General features: G+C 44.5%; 1 protein-coding gene across 1 annotated transcript in view; it reads right to left on the bottom strand.

The window, feature by feature from the left end:
- Nucleotides 1-22,071, bottom strand: part of LOC141259500 (dynein axonemal heavy chain 5-like) — a 482,742-nt gene that overhangs the window by 231,744 nt on the left and 228,927 nt on the right. Inside the window, exons 43-47 of the mRNA XM_073675609.1 lie at nt 12,642-12,750; nt 11,368-11,495; nt 10,105-10,173; nt 3,251-3,349; nt 771-908 (exon numbers count right to left, since the gene is read on the bottom strand). Coding sequence (XP_073531710.1) covers nt 771-908; nt 3,251-3,349; nt 10,105-10,173; nt 11,368-11,495; nt 12,642-12,750 — 543 coding nt within the window. The remainder of the gene's footprint in view (nt 1-770; nt 909-3,250; nt 3,350-10,104; nt 10,174-11,367; nt 11,496-12,641; nt 12,751-22,071) is intronic.

The raw sequence follows: 22,071 nt of genomic DNA, 5'->3' as shown, positions 1-22,071 counted from the left end.
TACTCCGTTCCATACGCACACAGTAATTCCAACATCCACTTTTTGCCAGTAGGTATATCTAGGTCTTATATCCACAGTATTGATACTGATGCGACCACCTATTTATAATCCATGTGCCTTCTCTATCTAGGTAACTAAAAGGACCATATCACCTCCTACTCAGTCTCAGTAGGTACAGGGACCTTGCCCTGTCAGTCAGGTATGGTCACTTATAACCATCAGTTTTTCACCACTTATTGCTGATCCTATCCTTATGTTCCTTCCTGTAGTTTTCCCTCGTTGGATCCACAACGGCCTACGAGACCGTTTAATCCCACGGAACACCTAGACTCATCCAGGTATAAACACAGAATCCCGATCCAACCATTCTGTAAAACAACCTAAAACCTAACCCAATTTCCCTTTTTTTCTTTAAGGTGTATCACCACCTCAAATTATATTGACCTCTATGTACCTATTCACCAACCGCTTCCAATACGAATTTGATCCTAAACAGGACTCCGTCCCTGCAATCAGGACCATCGTCCACATCCCCTTTTGTATTGATTTTAATATTTCTTAATGTTTGTCATTTTATTGTAATAAATATACCTTTTACCCTACCACTTCTCATTACTTCTTATTGCAATCTCGTAGTCCAGCGCAAATTTTCTCATATGTAAAACAGCACTAAAAAGGATTGTATTTAGGCCTCAGAAAGATTAGGTAAGGAGATTATCTCCAAAGGAACAGTCATAAGATAAAAGGATTCAATGCAAATGCTTCCCGACCTGAGATCCATCCTGTAAAGTGATTTGGGGCCGTTTTGCTTGTAATGATTCATAAAGAGACTGTGAACTGTGCATAAAGACAGATACTGCATCCTCAGGGAGGAGATGGAAATCGTCAAAGCAGCTCCAGCATCCATCCTACAAAAGAAACGATATTCAGGAGTTGATTACTTGCATGTTACAAGAGAAACTCTTAAAGGGAATCTGTCACCAGGTTTTTGCCAACTAATCTGAGAGCAACATAATGTAGAGACAGAGATAATGATGTCAGCGATGTGTCACTTACTGGGCTGATTTGTATAGTTTTGATAAAATCACAATTTTATCAGTAGGAGATTATCACTAGAGGACTAGTAAACCGGCTGCCAGGTAGTTCACACCCACACTACTGATAGGCAGCTTTCTGTATACACTGTATGTGGGCAGAAAGCTGCCAATCAATGGTGAGGGGGGTGTGTTAAACGGAGCTCATGAATTTGCTTGACTACCTGGTAGCAGGTTTACTAGTCCTCCAGTGACAATCTCCTGCTGATAAAATAGTTATTTTGTCAAAAATACACTTAGTAAGTGATACCTTGCTTGAATAAGGTCTCTGTCTCTATATTATGCTGCTCTCAGATGAGGTAGCAAAAATTTAGTGACAGATTCTGTTTAAAGCAGAGATGTCAAATTCAAACACACACAGGGCCAAAATGAAAAACTTGGTCAAAGTCGCCGGCCAACCAGTATACAGTATAATGGGCACCACACAGTCCTCCATACAGTAAAATGGGTCCCACATAGTCCTCCATACAGTAAATGGTCCCACAAAGTCTTCCATACAGAATAATGGGCCCCACATAGTCCTCCATACAGAATGGGCCCCACATAGTCCTTCATACAGAATGGGTCCCACATAGTCCTTCATACAGAATGGGCCCCACATAGTCCTTCATACAGTATTATAGGCACCACATAGTCCACCATACAAAATAATGGCCCCACATAGTCCTCCATACAGAATAATGGGCCGCACATAGTTCTCCATACAGTATAATGGCCCCACATAGTCCTCCATACAGTATAATGGGCCCCACATAGTCCTCCATACAGTATAATGGGCCCCACATAATCCTCCATACAGAATAATGGGCCCCACATAGTCCTCCATACAGAATAATGGGCCCCACATAGTCCTCCATACAGTATAATGGGCCCCACATAATCTTCCATACAGAATAATGGGCCCCACATAGTCCTCCATACAGAATAATGGGCCCCACACAGTCCTCCATACAGAACAATGGCCCTAGATAGTCCTCCATACAGAATAATGACCCAACATAGTCCTCCATACAGTATAATGGGCACCACATAATCCTCCATACAGAATAATGGGCCCCACATAGTCCTCCATACAGAATAACACCCCACACAGTCTTCCATACAGAACAATGGCCCTACATAGTCCTCCATACAGTATAATGGCCCAACATAGTCCTAAATACAGTATAATGGGCCCACACATTCCTCCATACAAAATAATGGCTTCACATAGGGGTGGTGGTTCTGGTATTGCGGGTAAAATAAAACCACCCTGCGGGCCAGATTTGGCCCATGGGCCATAGTTTGACATATGTGCTTTAAAGGGTTTCTTTGACTTCTTCGAAAAATACTGTTCACATCAATATACTGTATGCAAAAAAAAAAAACTGCATTGCACCATCCCAGCCATAAAAATTAGACACATCACATGATGATAGTGTTATACATGAGCAATAATGCCCTGGCAAGAGCCCACCCATTCCATTAAAGGGGTTGTCCACAACTTTCATCAATTGGTAGGAGTCTAACACCCAACACCCCAATCGATGAGGTGTTATCAGCTCATGTGACGGCTGGATGTAAGCAGCATACGGGGCAGAACACCAAGCTGTTTAGTAGTCACTGTTGTGGGTATTGCAGTTCTGCTTCTATTCTCTTCAATAGGAAATGATCTATAGAAGCCACTAAACGGTTTTCAGAGCTGGGGTGTTCTGCTCCGTAAGCTGTTTACATGTGGCTTCCACTGGAGATGAAAACAGCTGATCAGTGGAAGTTTTGGGTATCAGATCTCTACGATCTAACACATTGATGAGCTGTCCAAACAACTGGTCATCAATATAATGTAGTGGGCAACACTATTAACCAATAACCATTGTTATGGGGGGTCCTATGGTTGTCGTAGCTATGTTACTTGTTTGTCTCTATCATAAGAGCGCTATGGTAGACACTATGATGAGATCCTGTGGCAGGCCTGGTGTGGAGGTCCTAAGGCTGACACTATTAGAGTGGTCTTCACCTATGCTTGACATTAAAATTTTGGATGCATATTTATTGGTACACTCGATCTCAAGAAAACTATACAAAAAGATGGTTGACTATTTTGGCACACTGTCAGAATGATTCACCACCCCTGGCCTTGTTGTTTGCATGGGCACCTTATAATGTGAGATACTTACAAGACCTGTTCCGTTTATGACTCTGCTGAGAGCAGATATGTTACTCACTGAAGAACATGTGAAGACGTAAAGGAAATTTCCTAGTAGATAAGACAGCCCCTATGGCATATAGAAAAAAAACATAAGAAACACATGAATTAATATCAAACAAATAAAAGCAGTAGTAATAATTTGTACATAAGCATGTATAATTGTATATTTATCATACCTGCGAGGTTGTGGCTTGTATTGGATAATCAATGTGGCTATATTTCAGGGGCATATGAGACTAGTAGAGCATAAATGACACTGGATGACTACACGGAACACACTGTGACTTAACGGGGAACACAACTTGTGGCCTAATGGTTGTATATTTGACATTCTCATTGTTATAGTGGTGGGTAAATTATGCCATATATAATTATTGGTATGAAGAGCGAATAGGAGAAGTAGCAACATGTAAGTCAATGAAAATGTATGGTCTATACTCATTTGTATCTTCAATAACACAAACTACTCCAGTATACACGTACGCATAAGGCCAAATTACTGATGCACAATGAAATGACCAATAATCGTGCTACATAGGTTTTGCCTTGTTTTATTAAAATGGATCCACGGGGCTAAAAAGAGGGGCCCAATGAAATACAAGCTCTCTTTATGCTCTTAATATTGGTACAATTTGTATGGTTAGCTATTATGACCCTAGTTTAGAATACAGCTGTCTAATATCTGAGAGATGGACACTGGGTATGTGACGGAGATTGGACGTTGGAGGCAGCTGCCAGCATTGCTTGAAATAGCACAAGCTGATATGCAGGGTAATTTTCTCCCATATAAGTTACTTCTAATATGCCTATGTGTTCATATACTGTAAGTACACCATACCATAAGTATTTAATATAAGCACTCTTCATACAGTGGTGGCCAAAAGTATTGGCACCCCTGCAATTCTGACAGATAATACTCAGTTTCTTCCTGAAAATGATTGAAATCACAAATTCTTTGGTATTATTCTCTTCATTTAATTTGCTTGTAAGGAAAAAATACAAAAGAGAATGAAGCAAAAATCAAATCATTGATCATTTCACACAAAACTCCAAAAATGAGCCAGACAAAAGTATTGGCACCCTCAGCCTAATACTTGGCTGCACAACCTTTAGCCAAAATAACTGCGAACAACCGCTTCCGGAAACCATCAATGAGTTTCTTACAATGCTCTGCTGGAATTGTAGACCATTCTTCTTTGGCAAACTGCTCCAGGTCCCTGATATTTGAAGGGTGCCTTCTCCAAACTGCCATTTTGAGATCTCTCCACAGGTGTTCTATGGGATTCAGGTCTGGACTCATTGCTGGCCACCTTAGAAGTCTCCAGTGCTTTCTCTCAAACCATTTTATAGTGCTTTTGGAAGTGTGCTTTGGGTCATTGTCCTGCTGGAAGACCCATGACCTCTGAGGGAGACCCAGCTTTCTCACGCTGGGCCCTACATTATGCTGCAAAATTTGTTGGTAGTCTTCAGACTTCATAATGCCATGCACACGGTCAAACAGTCCAGTGCCAGAGGCAGCAAAGCAACCCCAAAACATCAGGGAACCTCCGCCATGTTTGACTGTAGGGACCGTGTTCTTTTCTTTGAACGCCTCTTTTTTTTCCTGTACATTCTATGTTGATGCTTTTTACCAAAAAGCTCTACTTTTGTCTCATCTGACCAGAGAACATTCTTCCAAAACATGTTAGGCTTTCTCAGGTAAGTTTTGGCTAACTCCAGCCTGGCTTTTTTATGTCTCGGGGTAAGAAGTGGGGTCTTCCTGGGTATCCTACCATACAGTCCCTTTTCATTCAGACGCCGACGGATAGTACGGGTTGACACTGTTGTACCCTCGGACTGCAGGGCAGCTTGAACTTGTTTGGATGTTAGTCGAGGTTCTTTATCCACCATCCGCACAATCTTGCGTTGAAATCTCTCGTCAATTTTTATTTTCCGTCCACATCTAGGGAGGTTAGCCACAGTGTCATGGGCTTTAAACTTCTTGATGACACTGCGCACGGAAGACACAGGAACATTCAGATCTTTGGAGATGGACTTGTAGCCTTGAGATTGCTCATGCTTCCTCACAATTTGGTTTCTCAAGTCCTCAGACAGTTCTTTGGTCTTCTTTCTTTTCTCCATGCTCAAAGTGGTACACACAAGGACACAGGACAGAGGTTGAGCCAACTTTAATCCATGTTAACTGGCTGCAAGTGTGCAAGTGTGATTTAGTTATTGCCAACACCTGTTAGGTGCCACAGGTAAGTTACAGGTGCTGTTAATTACACGAATTAGAGAAGCATCACATGATTTTTCAAATAGTGCCAATACTTTTGTCCACCCCCTTTTTTAGGTTTGGTGTGAAATTATATCCAATTTGGCTTTAGGACAATTCTTTTTGTGTTTTTTTCATTGAAGACAAATTAAATGAAGATAATAATACCAAAGAATTTGTGATTGCAATCATTTTCGGGAAGAAACTGAGTATTATCTGACAGAATTGCAGGGGTGCCAATACTTTTGGCCACCACTGTACATCTGGGTACCGGATAGAATTGACATATATGCGAATAAATCCAGGGATTTAATCTGATTGGAGTCGGGAAGTGAATTTTTCCTCAATGATGTAAATTGGCCTATACCGCATGTTTTTTTTTTGCCTTCCCCTGGATCAACGCTGCGGAATAGCTGCAGTGCACAAGAAATAAGCTGAACTGGATGGACGCTAGTCTTTTTTCGGCCTTATGAACTATGTAACTATGTAACTATGAATTTATTGCATATTGTTGGGCACGTAGCACTACTTGAGAATTGCTTCACTTTACCAAAGATAATACCACCTTTGTATGCTTAGCGAATCTGTCACAATAATTGCTGCATACTTTTTTAAATAGATCACCTGATGAAGCTGGTATATCTTCTGTAATAATTAATATCAGAACGGATGTATAATTCTTAATCTTCACCTACAGTACAGACCAAAAGTTTGGACACATCTTCTCATTTAAAGATTTTTCTGTATTTTCATGACTTTAAAAATTGTACATTCACACTGAAGGCATCAAAACTATGAATTAACACATGTGGAATTATATACTTAAACAAAAAAGTATGAAACAACTGAAAATATGTCTTATATTCTTGGTTTTCCAAAGTAGCCACCTTTTGCTTTGATGACTGCTTTGCACACTCTTGGCATTCTCTTGATGAGCTTCAAGAGGTAGTCACTGGAAATGGTTTTCACTTCACAGGTGTGCCCTGTCAGGTTTAATAAGTGGGATTTCTTGCCTTATAAATGGGGTTGGGACCATCAGTTGTGTTGTGCTGAAGTCTGGTGGATACACAGCTGATAGTCCTACTGAATAAACTGTTAGAATTTGTATTATGGCAAGAAAAAAGCAGCTAAGTAAAGAAAAACGAGTGGCCATCATTACTTTAACAAATGAAGGTCAGTCAGTCCGAAAAATTGGCCAAACTTTGAAAGTGTCCCCAAGTGCAGTTGCAAAAACCACCAAGCGCTACAAAGAAACTGGCTCACATGAGGACCGCCCCAGGAAAGGAAGACCAAGAGTCACCTCTGCTTCTGAGGATAAGTTTATCCGAGTCACCAGCCTCAGAAATCGCAGGTTAACAGCAGCTCAGATTAGAGACCAGGTCAATGCCACACAGAGTTCTAGCAGCAGACACATCTCTTCAACAACTGTTAAGAGGAGACTTTGTGCAGCAGGCCTTCATGGTAAAATAGCTGCTAGGAAACCACTGCTAAGGACAGGCAACAAGCAGAAGAGACTTGTTTTGGCTAAAGAACACAAGGAATGGACATTAGACCAGTGGAAATCTGTGCTTTGGTTTGATGAGTCCAAAAATTGAGATCTTTGGTTCCAACCACCGTGTCTTTGTGCGATGCAGAAAAGGTGAACGGATGGACTCTACATGCCTGGTTACCACCGTGAAGCATGGAGGAGGAGATGTGATGGTGTGGGGGTGCTTTGCTGGTGACACTGTTGGGGATTTATTCAAAATTAAAGGCATACTGAACCAGCATGGCTACCACAGCATCTTGCAGAGGCATGCTATTCCATCCGGTTTGCGTTTAGTTGGACCATCATTTATTTTTCAACAGGACAATGACCCCAAACACACCTCCGGGCTGTGTAAGGGCTATTTGACCAAGAAGGAGAGTGATGGGGTGCTACGCCAGATGACCTGGCCTCCACAGTCACCGGACCTGAACCCAATCGAGATGGTTTGGGGTGAGCTGGACCGCAGAGTGAAGGCAAAAGGGCCAACAAGTGCTAAGCATCTCTGGGAACTCCTTCAAGATTGTTGGAAGACCATTTCTGGTGACTACCTCTTGAAGCTCATCAAGAGAATGCCAAGAGTTTGCAAAGCAGTCATCAAAGCAAAAGGTGGCGACTTTGAAGAACCTAGAATATAAGACATATTTTCAGTTGTTTCACACTTTTTTGTTAAGTATATAATTCCACATGTGTTAATTCATAGTTTTGATGCCTTCAGTGTGAATGTACAATTTTCAAAGTCATGAAAATACAGAAAAATCTTTAAATGAGAAGGTGTGTCCAAACTTTTGGTCTGTACTGTACCTACTGTGAGGCAGTGAGGGAGATCATATATACGATGGGCGGTATGTATCCCCCAGGATGCTCATAGAAGCATATTGAACTCACTGGAGCGCATTGCAATCCCAGGCACAGCGGTGGTTGCAGTGCATAATAAAAGTAAGTTGAACTTGGTCAAGCCATTTGACCAAGTCGGATTAAGAAAACCCGGCATGGGCTTTTATTTTTGGAGCGATCAACAGGATGGAAGTGGGGTGGGTCGCTCCCTCCAGCCCGGTCTCCCAAGTGGCTCATGTCGACAGTTTTCATTGAAAAACCTGCAGCAAAGGTTTGGGTGGGTCAGTCTTTGGTTTACAAGATGCAGAGCAGGAGGCTCTGTGCTATACAGGCCTGTGTGACATAAACAAAGAGCACCAAGAAGGCAAAGCTTCTGACGCACCTCAGAGTGACACGGCGGTGCAGTCGCCCACGGCAACAGTGTTTTGTTTGTACGGACTATTTTGGACAACCCGGCTGCGATCCGAAGGATAAAGCTGCCTTCACTGTGTGAATTTTTGGACAACAAAAACTTTAAGTTGGACATTCTTGGGTCACTGCCTGTTAAATCGCACTGTGTGAACACCGCCGCACTACACTATTCTGATTGATATATCCTCTGAGTCCCTCTTCCTTGCTGCAGAATCTCCACCTACCTACCCTGTTTGATATATCCCCAGAGTCCCTATTCATTGCTGCTGAGTCTCCACCCACCTCACTTGATTGACAGCTCCTCAATGGCCCTCCTTCTTGCTGCTGCTGAATCTTCTCCCACCTAACCTGATTGACAGCTCCTCATTGTCCCTTCTCCCTACTATTGCTGTAATGTCACACTGCCCACAAAGCTCTGAGTCAGACTTTGTGGGCAGAGATCGAATACACTTAGATTTAAGAGCTCTCTCACACCTTAGCTGGATTCATAAACTGCTAAATTTAATATCAGGGTTAAAAAGCCATTCTAACCTGGACTATCACGGTATGTACACCAGCCTCATCATATCTATAAGATCTATTTAATAATATATACAGTTTGTTTTATGAAATCTGGTGATTGATCTGTTTTTTGGTAAATGATTGTGTGCATAAATCAATGGTCCAGTCTGGTATGGGAAAGTACTTTGTGTGATCTGACACTCCAAATATTCATCACTGCCAGCCAGATCTGGCCTTTCTAATCCAGCTGGAGTATAGGCTCATATTGAGTTACGTGTAAAAACTTTCTACTGAATCAACTCATTCCTGCTCTGACTTATATAACGAGAAAGGAATTTACTGCATCCTCAATCAGAAGAAAAGATTGTGGGGTTGATTCATCAAGACTGGCGTAGTGCACACTCAAGCTACGCCAGTCATGATGGAGTAGAGGAGACGCCAAACTCATTAAGAGGCGCACGCCACTTAATGAATTCGTTGCCTCTTCTGAGTGGTGTGTGCCCCCATGTGCAACACCAGAAATGCTACTCCAGACAGGGACTGGAATTACATTTCTGGCATTAAAAATGCTACCACTTTTCATGAATCGGATGAGTGGGTGTAACCACAAGCAACCCCACCCTGGCTCCACCCCAGCTCTGCCCTTTCCATTGGAGCTGATTGTAAGTGGTATGAAAACACCAAAAGTCACAGATTTTTGGTGCAACTCCATGTTTGATCGGCCTCCAAGTATATTTGCAATCCATTTGTGTAGGGCCTTATTGATGAGTTAAGTGCTACTGGATTTTTATAGGGCATAAATACAATGCCACTATAGGTATGTAACTTTAAAGGGAACCTGTCAGCTATTTCATGTCGCCCAAACCAAGGCAGCATGACTCAGATCGCGGATACTTTAAAGATCTGGCTGGGGACCTTAGTCAGAGACCAGACTAGTCCAACTCCGCCCTTGACCGTCTCTTCCGAGCGCTATTGCAGGTAATTGACAAGTCTTTCCCAAAGTGAGAGACCTGTCAATCATCTCTAGCGTTGCTGGGAAGAGCTGGACTAGTCTAGCCTCTGGCTATGGTTCCCACCTGGATCTTTAAAGTATATTTAAAAATATCTGGCTGCAATCGTGCAGCCAAACGCTGATTCATGCTGCACACAGTTTGGGCAGCATAAAACAACTGACGAGTTCCCTTTAAAGACAGCTGTAATTCTATGCTTTTGAAACTCAGAGATATATAGTACAGTATAGTAATAGTATAGTATAGTAATTGTCAATTAAAGCTTTTAAATTGGATATATATACCTTTATTGTTTCTGTTTTGCCAGCACCATGGTCTCCTTGTAGGATTACACCATTATTCTGCTGCAATATCTATCAAGATAAATATTAATTTCACTAAAAAAATTGCACTGAAAAACTATGTAAAATGCTAAACAAAATATATCTGACATATGAGTCCTACAAACATACATAATATATTGGCTTACATGCCTGTAAATGGAACAGAACTACAAGCTGACAATAGGAATCATTGATCAATGTCCTTGTATCAAGGCGGTTACTACATGAGTCAACTTGGGGCAGATTTCCATTGCATTAATTTACATACCAATTGAAATGACAGAAGAGCAAAACACACAGAAATAAAAACACATTAGTGGCCTCATTGTAATGACATGTAGAACAAGAAAACTCAATAAGTGGTTTATATCTTAACTACGTTTAATATGAATTTATTTGAGATCTAGATGATATACTAAGACAGATTAGCATTAGTGATGAGCGAGTTTGCATCGGGTGCTCAGGTATGCACCGAGTATCGCGGGTGCTTAAGTGACATGTTCGAGTCCCTGCTGCTGCATGTTTCGCGGCTCTTAGACAGCCACAAAACATGCGGCTATTGCCTGCCATACACAGGTAATCCCCCCATGCTTTGTAGCTGTCTGACAGCCGCGAACCATGCGGCTGCAGGGACTCGAACATGTCACTTAAGTACCCGCGATACTCGGTGCATACCCGAGCACCCTAGGCAAACTTGAGTAACGAGCACTTGCGCTCATCACTAGTTAGCATTGTTTCAACCCAATAGAAATATTGGCTCATCAAAGCAATGCACTGTATAAACACATTGGGCCCTATTCATTGAGACTGGCATTTTGTATGCAAGTCTTAATGAGGGGTATGTAATAATTAGATTTGCCAAAATCATAAACAAGTGCACTCATGTTATCAGTGGTGTGCGGTTTTGTATGCTTAGCCAGAAATGTTATTCCAATCATTGACTGGATTAGCACTTCTGGCATAATGTGTTTTGCCATTTTCAATGAATGTGAAGGGTGGGTGTAGCCATACCCCATCCTTCTCTGGCTCCTCCTCAGCGCTGCCCATTTTGGCAGAGCTACTTCAAACTGTCGTAAAAACATCAAAAGTTACAGAATTTTTGTGTGACTCCACAATGACTTTTCAAAGTGTATTATGCCACTTATCTGGAAAAAAAACCCCACTGATGACTTGCCCCCATGTCACGTATGTCTAAGACAGCGCTCTAAAGACATCAATATTTACCTGAGATATTTTAAAAAAACATTTATCAGTTACGGGATTCATAATAAAAGGAATTTTTGCACCACTGAATTCACATCCGTAAGTATACTGAGTGTCCAATATATTAAGCTCATGTCTGCACGATCCATCTGGGAGAAAAGCAAAAAAAGAATATTTCAGCTATGATGTACTAAATTTGCTTTAACCCTTTCGTGACTGGGAACATTTTGGGCATTGCTAACCAAGACAAAAATAATTGTTTTTGTAATGTTGAGTATTTTATTTTATTTCACAGGATATATAGGGCTTTTTATTCTTATCTAGCTGATAGATTTTTTTTGTTTTGTATATATTTTATATGGAAAATGGCATAAAAGGCAAAAATTTCTCCCATATGCTAAATATGTACGCACACTGCCAAATATGTACATTATGTAACATTGTATAAACTATGACCATGAAATAATACAGGGAGCAATGACCGTATGTCAGATTTATAAGTATTTCCCACAGTGAAACAGACACAAATTGGCGGATGGATGTCATTTTTGTATGTTTGGGGCATTTTTGTATGTTTGCGGCATCTACCGTGCATTCTGTGTGATATGAACCATATTACTTGCTGATCACGTAATACAAATGCTGAGAGCGTTCATGCCAGGAAGGAAGTATATATTTAATATGTATGGTTATGGAGAGGTGTTTTAAAAACTTCTCCTCATTTTAAATGTATTAATTTATGTTTATGGGCCCCATAGCGGCCAAGCGGTCTGCTACTATAGTCAGTACACCCCTGCTTATCACCGTGTGTCATACATATGTGACATTTTGGGTGTGCATTTAGGCAGCGGGCTCAGGAGCTGAGACCCTCCATAAATGGCAAGGGCTGGCTGCATTATACTCATGTAGTTTACCCTCTTTAAATGGCTCAATAGTGACTATTATAATCTTTGGGAGGTGTGGGCAAAAAGCAAAAGCAAACATTTTTTTTTAGAAAAATGGGGATAAGGGAATAGGTATTATTTTTTTTATCAATGGATGGCTTTACATGGACTATACATTTTGCTTATAAAAAGCTTACTGTTTTGACTTGTTATGCACAGTTTTTTACATGAACATTAGACTACATTACGCAGCATCATGTAAGATGATACTTCTATATAAATAAGTAAAAATAATATTAATGGTCTCATTGTTGGGTTATTGGTAACATTACTTTCCAGTAAACATCTCATACACTCCTCCCCATATAAGCATAAGGAACTGAATGTGTGGCCATGTTTTTACTTTTTTACCTCTTTCCTTTAGGTAAAACTTAATACTTCGTTTCCACTCAAAATCAGCATTCTCGCGTACTTTCCGAGACCAAATATTTTCCATGACATCACGAAGATAAAGTGCCAGCTGTAAACAAATGCAATGTTTGTTACTTGTAAAAGCTGAAAAATTGTTGTGCAAATGCAAAACTCAGCTGGAAATACAGAGTTTATCTTATTGTACAGAAGAAAAATTCTGTGTTTTTTGCAATTGAACTTTGGTATTATTGTTAATTCCAGCTTAATGAAGAGGACATGCAGTATACATTTTCATTTATTAACATTTTTTAGCAAGTTTTTTGATACTCTTTAAAGGAACTTTAAACATAGAAAATTCACAAAAGAAAAATAAGCAACAAAATTAATCTAAAAACTGATTTGGCTAAACAATGAACTGGAACCTGACAGCTGATTCATGCTGCCTGGACCACTAGCAGGATGAATCAAAGACTGTATTATTGTATCTGTGTATGTTTTCTCAGAGAAAATGTTTTTTTAAAAGCCGGCCTGGGGACATGCAACTAAGTCCCTAGCAGCCTCTCACTGCCCTGCTCACTTAGACTGTGTATAGGGAGAGACCTGTCAATCAAGGAGACTGGGTTGTGAAGAAGCTGCTGGTGCTTATCTCTTGGACTAGTCACCCTACATGGATCGCCCCTGGCTGGCTTTCAAAAGTTTGTTTTCTCTGAAATTCTAGAGCAGTGGTTTTCAACTCCAATCCTCAAGACCCACCAACATATCATGTTTACAGGATTTCCTTAGCATTGCACAGGTGATGGAATTATTACCTGTGCAATACTAAGGAAATCCTGAAAACATGACCTGTTGGTGGGTCTTGAGGACTGGAGTTGGGGAACACTGTTCTAGAGCATGACGAAGTAGAAGATACATGTCTGAAATAACACACCAGTCTATGCTTCATGCTGCCCTTGGTTCAGGTAGAATGAATCAACTGTCAAGTTCTCTTTAAGCCCCAAATTCAACAAGAGTTCAGACGGTAATATTGTTCTTTACATCCTCCCATGTATTCAGGATGTCTGACCACTTATAAATACGTACACAGATGGCTCATCTCCATCATTAGTTTCTGTTGGGTATCATTTCACATCCCACAGGAAAGGCAAATGTTGTTTGTAGAATAAACATCTGTTGTATAATACAAGGTTGCACATTTGGCTGATATATAAAGTACTTGATATATTTAAGAGTACTGATTCTTAAATAACTACAATCCTATCCCAGGCAGATATAGATGTATATTTGGTATAGTATATAGTGCACTTTGATTATTTTAGCAGTCTTTTTGTTTTTTTCTGCTTTATTTTTATAAACTTCAACGTTCTATCTTCAATTTAGGGCTGCATGAAGACTATGTAGCAAAAATTCATCAAATTCCTCTGAATTCTCACTTGTCAGTTAAAATTTGCACTACAAAATATCTCCATTTAGCATTAGCTATACTGCGCTGATTTGACATCTCCGCATACGGTCCCCATTCTCGGAACAGGACTTTCACAGAGATAATGAAGCTCCTTCCCCTTGCTTCCCTCTCGCCTTTCTTCTTCCTTACTTTTTACCAAGGAGGTGTCTGAAGATGGCAATACCTGTATTTCATTGTTTCATGGTTTTTTGTTCTTCACGTGCTAAAAGTGCCATAAAAGAGCCATAGTTAGGCCTCATTCATACATGTGTGTGTGTAAACACATATGAAAAAAATTGTACCAGGGTCATCAGTGTGCTACAAGTGTATGGTCCCAATAGACGTTTTTACCATCATTGTGTCATCAGAGTATGGTCCCTGTGTCTGTTTTTACCATCAGTGTATGGTCTGTGTGTCTGTTTTTACCATCAGTGTGTCATCAGAGTATGGTCCCTGTGTCCGTTTTTACCATCAGTGTGTCATCAGAGTATGGTCCCTGTGTCCGTTTTTACCATCAGTGTATGGTCTGTGTGTCTGTTTTTACCATCAGTGTATCCTCAGTGTATGGTCTGTGTGTCCGTTTTTACCATGAGTGTGTCATCAGTGTATGGTCCATTTTTACCATCAGTGTGCCAGTGTTTGGTTTGTGCTTCCGTTTTTACCATCAGTGTGTCATCAGTGTATGCTCCGTGTGTCCGTTTTTACAATCAGTGTGTGATCAATGTATGGTCCCTGTGTTCGTTTTTACCATCAGTTTATCCTCAGTGTATAGTCCGTGTATCCGTTTTTACCATCAGTGTGTCATCAGTGTATGGTCCGTGTATCCGTTTTTACCATCAGCGTATCCTCAGTGTATGGTCTGTGTGTCCATTTTTACCATCAGTGTGTCATCTATGTGTCTGTTATTACCATCAGTGTATGGTCCGTGTGTCCATTTTTACCATGAGTGTGTCATCAGTGTATGGTCCGTGTGTCAGTTATACCATCAGTGTGTCATCAGTGTATGGTCTGTGTGTCTGTTTTTTCCATTAGTATGTCCTCAGTGTATGGTCCATGTGTCCGTTCTTACCATCAGTGTGTCATCAGTATATGGTCTCTGTGTCTGTTTTTGCCATAGGTGTATGGTTTGTGTGTCCGTTTTTACCATCAGTGTGTCATCAGTGTATGGTCCGTGTATCTGTTTTTACCATCAGTGTGTCATCAGTGTTTTTCTTGGATGGATAAATAAATGAATTCCAAAGCTTCTTCTATCCTTTGCAATATTAAATACGGAGAGCACACGGATGCCATCAGTGCGCTGTATGTGTTTTTCAGAGACTTGTATTGGCAATTTTCATTTTGATACCGTAGAAAAACGGACACGTGAATAGCACCATAGATTATGATAGATATGTGCAGGGTCAGACTGGCCTGGCAGGGTAAAGGTGGATGAGAGGAAGAGGGGGAAAAAAAACATTTTTTTAAGGGACACCAGCCCCTTAAAAGCGCAGGAGGCAGGGGTGCGAGCACGCACGCAGACCTGACCAGCCGAGATGACCATGGCCGGCGGCCACGTCACCACCCGAATACGCACCTCTCCTCATTCGCCGCAGTTCCAGTGACGTCACCTCAGCGTCTTCTGATTCTGACGTCTCAGGGCAGAGGGCGAGGTGACGTCAGAAGACGCACTGAGTACACCGGACCTGCAGAGAATGGGAGAGGTGAGTATTTGATTTTTTTTTTTTTTTAATGTATGGGATGGATATTTGGGAGGGCAGGCTAGACACATGGGGGGCCTGGATGGGTATATGGAGTGGGGTGGGGGGGGCAGGCTGGACACATGGAGGGCCTGGATGGGTATATGGGGTGGGGGGCCCTGGATGGACGTATGGGGAGCAGGCTGGACACATGAAGGTGGGTGCAGGCTGGAAACATGAAGGTGGGTGCGGGCTGGACACATGAAGGGGGGTGCAGGCTGGACACATGAAGGGGGTGCAGGCTGGACACATAGGAGCCTGGAGTGATATATGGGGGGGCAGACTGGACACATGGGGGCTTGGATTGATATATGGGGGGAGCAGGCTGGACACATGGGGGCATGGATTGATATATGGGGGGGGCAGGAGCAGGCTGGACACATGGGGGCCTGGATTGATATATGGGGGGAGAGCAGGCTGGGCACATGGGGGCCAGAATTGATATATGGGGGAGAGCAGGCTGGACACATGGGGGGCCTGGATTGATATATGGGGGGAGCAGGCTGGACACACGGGAGCCTGGATTGATATATGGGGTGAGCAGGCTGGACACATGGGGGCCTGGTTTGATATATGGGGGGCCAGGCTGGACACTTGGGGGGCCAGGCTTGACACATGGGGGGCCAGGCTGGACACATGGGGGGCCAGGCTGGACATGGGACACATGAAGGGGGAGCAGACTGGACACATAAAGGGGGGCGCAGGCTGGACACATGAAGGGGGATGCAGGCCGGACACATGAAGGGGGGTGCAGGCCGGACACATGAAGGGGGAACAGGCTGGGCACATGAAGGGGGAGCAGGCTGGACACATGGGGGCCTGGATTGATATATAGGGTGGCGGGAGCACGCTGGACACATGGGGGGCCTGGATTGATATATGGGGGGAGAGCAGGCTGGACACATGGGGGCCTGGATTGATATATGGGGGGAAAGCACGCTGGACACATAGGAGGCCTGGATTGATATATGGGGGAGCAGGCTGGACACATGGGGGCCTGGACTGATATATGGGGGGAGCAGGCTGGACACATGGGGGCCTGGTTTGATATATGGGAGTAGCAGGCTCGACACATGGGGGCCAGGTTTGATATATGTGGGGGGGTGGGAGCAGGCTGGACACATGGGAGCCTGGATTGATATATGGGAGGGCAGGAGCACGCTGGACACATGGGGGCCTGGATTGATATACGGGGGAGAGCAGGATGGACACATGGGAGCCTGGATTGATATATGGGGGGAAAGCACGCTGGACACATGGGGGGCCTGGATTGATATATGGGGGAGCAGGCTGGACACATCAGGGCCTGGACTGATATATGGGGGGGAGCAGTATGGACACATGGGGGCCTGGATTGATATATGGGGGGTGAGCAGGCTGGACACATGGGGGCCTGGATTGGTATATGGAGGGAGCAGGCTGGATACATGGGTGCCTGGATTGATATATGGGGGGCCAGGCTGGACACATAGGGGGGCCAGGCTGGACACATGGGGGAGGCCAAGATGGACACATGGGGGGGCCAGGCAGGACATGGGACATGGGGGTCCAGGCTAGATAAGGAACTTAATTACTGTTTGGGGGCCATATTGAGGAACATGCATTATTAGTTTATGGTGGCAAGCAGGGAACATTATTACTTTTGCAATATCATTTACTTTTTAGTCAACGGTTTTCCATGGGGGAGAGCGGCGCTGTTACTGTGCAAGGCGGCATTATGCCACTTTTCTTCTTCATCTGGCGCAGTGTAGAAGTTGGGGAAAAAGTGTGGAATGTGCTCTAGAAGAGATCAGTTATTGATAACTGTGTGTTATTTTCTGCAGAGATGAGTCCTGGCTGGAAGAAGTGATGGTGGTCTGTGCCAGATGACAAAGAAGAGAGAAGATGAAGGGCTTAAACTAGAGACGTCAATGGTGAGTCAGTGTATTACATGTACACTTACACTATACACTATATAGTATATACAGAGCTCCTGTGTTTGTCACTGGTGACCACTGTATTACCTGTATATATTGTGGCAAGACGACTCGCTCGGCTCTCCCGGAGGCAGACTCAGGACACACGTTCTCAGGTTACCTTTCTGCTGGTTTATTATCTGAGATAAACTCATGCAGGGTTCCGCAGGAAAAATAAACAAGTCCCTTCTGGGTTAAACGGGAAAACAAAACAAAGTATAGCTCAGTCCATAGGTGAGTGGGTTCCGTCCGCTCTCGATAACATAAACTGCACAGGTAACAAGCTCTGCAGCTTGCACAATACTGTCTGGAGACTTCCCTCTCCAGACCACACTCCAGAGAGAAAAAGAGGACTGAGCTTTTACACATTGCTCAGCCAAACCCTGAGGGGAAGTAGGGGGAATGGCGCCCCGCCCTCTTTGCCATTCCCATAAAACCGCACACCCTTTAACAGAGTAAGTCTACCATCATATAACACGCTGGCAGAAAAATAAAGTAGGTCTTAGTTCACACAGGAGAGCATCCTGAGTGACACATACCTCCCCTCACATATAAAACCAGTGACACTGTCACATATTCCCCCCCCTCTGCCCAAAGCCGGGGGTTTGGGCACCTTCTGACACCAGGCAGGGAATCCTAGAGAGGGCATCTGCATTCCCATGTAACCTCCCGGGCCTATGCTCCACGTGAAAGTTAAAATATTGAAGCTCTAGGAACCATCTAGTTACCCTGGCATTTTTACCCCTCTTCTCCCTCCACCATCTCAACGGGGCATGGTCTGATATTAATTTAAACTTCCGGCCTAGTAGGTAATATTTCAGTGTATCCACGGCCCATTTTATGGCTAAACACTCTTTCTCTACTATGGCGTAGTTCTTCTCGCAGGAGGACAGCTTTCGGCTTAGAGAGAGAATGGGATGTTCTTACCCATTTATCTCTTGGGAGAGTATGGCTCCTAGACCAACCTCTGAAGCGTCTGTCTGGACCACAAATTCTTTCTTGAAGTCTGGCGTGACCAGGACCGGCTGCTTGCACAGTGTTAGCTTCAACTGTTGAAACGCGGTCTCCGTTTCTTCCGTCCATTTCACCATGGTTGATTTGGTGCCTTTTAGAAGATCCGTTAGTGGCGCGGCAATCATGGCGAAATTCGGGATAAACTGCCGGTAGTATCCCACCATTCCCAGGAATGCTTTCACCTGCTTCTTCGAGAGCGGTTGCGGCCAGGTTTGAATTGCCTCCACTTTCTTGATTTGCGGCTTTATTTCGCCTCTCCCAACAACATAGCCCAGGTACTTGGCCTCTTCTTTTCCGATGGCACACTTTCTCGGATTTATGGTAAATCCTGCCTTCCTTAGTGCCTCCAGAACGGCCTGTAGTTTAGGTAGGTGACTAGCCCAGTCTGGGCTAAAGACCACAATGTCGTTGAGGTAGGCTGCGGCATATTTCTTATGTGGGGCTAGGATCCGATCCATAGCCCTCTGGAACGTGGCCGGGGCCCCCTGTAGTCCGAACGGCATCCGCGTGTATTGAAAACACCCATCAGGTGTTGAGAAAGCCGTCTTTTCCTTAGCCATCTGGGACATGGGGATCTGCCAGTAGCCCATCGTCAGGTCCAGAGTGGTGATGTACCTCGCCGGTCCAAGCCTCTCGATGAGTTCGTCGTCGCGGGGCATCGGGTACGCGTCACACTTGGATACCTCATTCAGCCGGCGGTAGTCATTACAAAACCTCCACTCTCCATTGGGTTTCAGCAGGAGGATGATTGGGCTCGACCACCCACTCTTTGACTCCTCTATTACCCCGAGGTCTAACATCCTCTTCACCTCAGCCGAGATCACCTCCCGGCGTGCTTCCGGAATCCGATACGGCTTCAGATTCACTCGTACGTGCGGCTCTGTCAGCACGTCATGCTCTACCACTTGAGTATGCCCCGGCAACTCTGAGAACAGCTCCCGATTCCGCTGTAGTAATTCTCTACACTGTTGCTTCTGGGCCGGTGATAGAGTCTCTGCAATAGTGACCTCCTCCACCTTGCCTTCTGGTGCGGCTCCCAGGCAAGGAGTTTCCACAGGTTCACGATCCCGCCACGGCTTGAGCAAATTTACATGATATATTTGATGCGGCTTTCTTCGGCCAGGCTGGTGGACTTTATAACTAACCTCGCTGACTTTCTCCACCACCTCGTATGGACCTTGCCATTTGGCGACGAACTTGCTCTCGATGGTAGGGATCAGCACCAAAACACGGTCCCCGGGCTGGAACTGTCTTAGTCTCGCCGACCGGTTATAGACCCTCGTCTGGGCTTCTTGTGCCTGGAGAAGATGTTCCTTCACAATGGGCATCACCTTTGACATTCTCTCCTGTAACTGGGCGACATGTTCGATGATACTCCAGTGTGGCGTGACTTCAGCCTCCCAAGTTTCCTTGGCGATGTCTAGGAGACCTCTTGGATGCCGTCCATATAGGAGCTCAAATGGAGAGAAGCCAGTGGAGGCTTGAGGAACTTCTCTGACCGAGAAAAGCAGAAATGGGAGCAGGTAGTCCCAGTCTCGCCCATCCTTTTCCATGACCTTCTTGAGCATCGCCTTTAAGGTCTTGTTGAAGCGTCTGGGCCATCCGTCTGTGGATGATAAACCGAGGTCCGAAGCTGAGTTATCTGAAGGACTCTGCAAAGCTCCTTCATCACCTTGCTCATGAATAGGGTTCCTTGGTCTGTCAGAATCTCTTTTCGCAGACCTGTCTGAGCAAAAATATGGACCAGCTCTCGGGCTATACTTTTACTGGACGAGTTCCTTAGGGGAACCGCTTCAGGGTATCGGGTCGCATAGTCCATGACGACCAGGATATATTGGTGGCCCTGAGCTGATTTAACTAAGGGGCCCACGAGGTCCATGGCAATCCTCTCAAAGGGAACCTCTATCACAGGTAGTGGGACTAAGGGGCTACGGAAGTGGGAGGAGGGAGCGGTTATTTGGCAGGTGGGGCAGGACCTACAATAGTTTTGAACTTCTCGATAACGACCTGGCCAATAAAACCTTCTCAGTATCCTCTCCTGAGTTTTCTCGACCCCTAGGTGTCCCCCCAGAACATGTGAATGGGCTATATCTAGCACCCGCCGTCTGTATGGCCCCGGCATTAACAGCTGTTCCACTATCTCACCGCCCCTCAGTTTGGCCACCCGATATAGCAACTCCCCCTGCACTGCAAAGTGGGGGAATCTGGTGTCGGCCCCCGGCTCTTGGGCAACCCCATTACATACAGTAACCTGGTCGAATGCCCCTTTTAAGGTCAGGTCTCGAACTCGAGCAGTCCCAAAGTTCTCTCTGGACATATCTAACGCAGGGAGGTCGGCCTCCTCGGTCGCCGTCTCACCTGTGTCACCGACAAGGACGCACAGTGGGAACTCCTCCATCTGAGACTTCGTCGGGGGTTCTTCTTCAAGGACCTGGCTTTTCCCCATGCTACTTAGTCCAGTTCCCTTCCCCCACAAGTCCCAGAATAAGGAAAAATCACAGCCCAATATGATGGGGTGTATCAGGTCCTTCACTACCCCGACTTCATGGGACTGGGCACCACAGTCTGTCCCCACTGTCACTGTGGCCACGGGATAGTCCTTGGCGTCACCATGGATGCACCGAATGCCCAGGGTTTTGGAAGGGATCAACTGGTGGGGAAGGGTTGCTCTGATCAAGGTCACCAGACTCCCGGAGTCCAACAGCCCAAGCACTTTTACTCCATTAATAGACACTGCACACGCTTGCGGCCCCTCGCCAGGTCGACAGTCCACGCTACAGGCTGGATAGGCATAATAGGAGACCCGTCTGCCTAGGCTGCAGTCTATGGGCTCAGGGAATATTTGACACCTGGCGGCTACATGTCCAGGGTGGTGACACCGCCAACAAACTATATTTTTTACCAACCATTCTAACGGCACCTTCAGTGGGAGTGGGACGTCCCCCAGTGGTGGCTCTAGACCACTTCCGTGCTGAACCCACCCCCTTTTGGGTATCCCAGTAGGGAGAAGTGACTGCATCCGGTTTCCCAAGAGATCTCTCAACTACCTGGTACCTCTCAACCAGGCCGATAAAGTCATCTGCGTTCTGGGGATCACTCTGGGCAACCCAGGTCTGTACTGGCTTGGGAAGGGAATGCATGAATCTGTCAATCACCACCCACTCAACCATCTGGGCCGGAGTGGAGGACTCCAGTTGTAGCCACTTCTAAACAAGATGCAGGAGGTCAAACATCTGCGAGCGAGGGGGTTTGTCGCTAGCATATGCCCAGTGATGAACTCGTTG

This window comes from Phyllobates terribilis, unplaced genomic scaffold, assembly GCF_046119375.1.
Source record: "Phyllobates terribilis strain yellow unplaced genomic scaffold, ASM4611937v1 Scaffold_3__8_contigs__length_932513732, whole genome shotgun sequence".
Taxonomy (NCBI): domain Eukaryota; kingdom Metazoa; phylum Chordata; class Amphibia; order Anura; family Dendrobatidae; genus Phyllobates; species Phyllobates terribilis.
The sequence above is the reverse complement of the archived record's forward strand: the minus strand, read 5'-3'. Positions and strand labels throughout refer to the sequence as shown.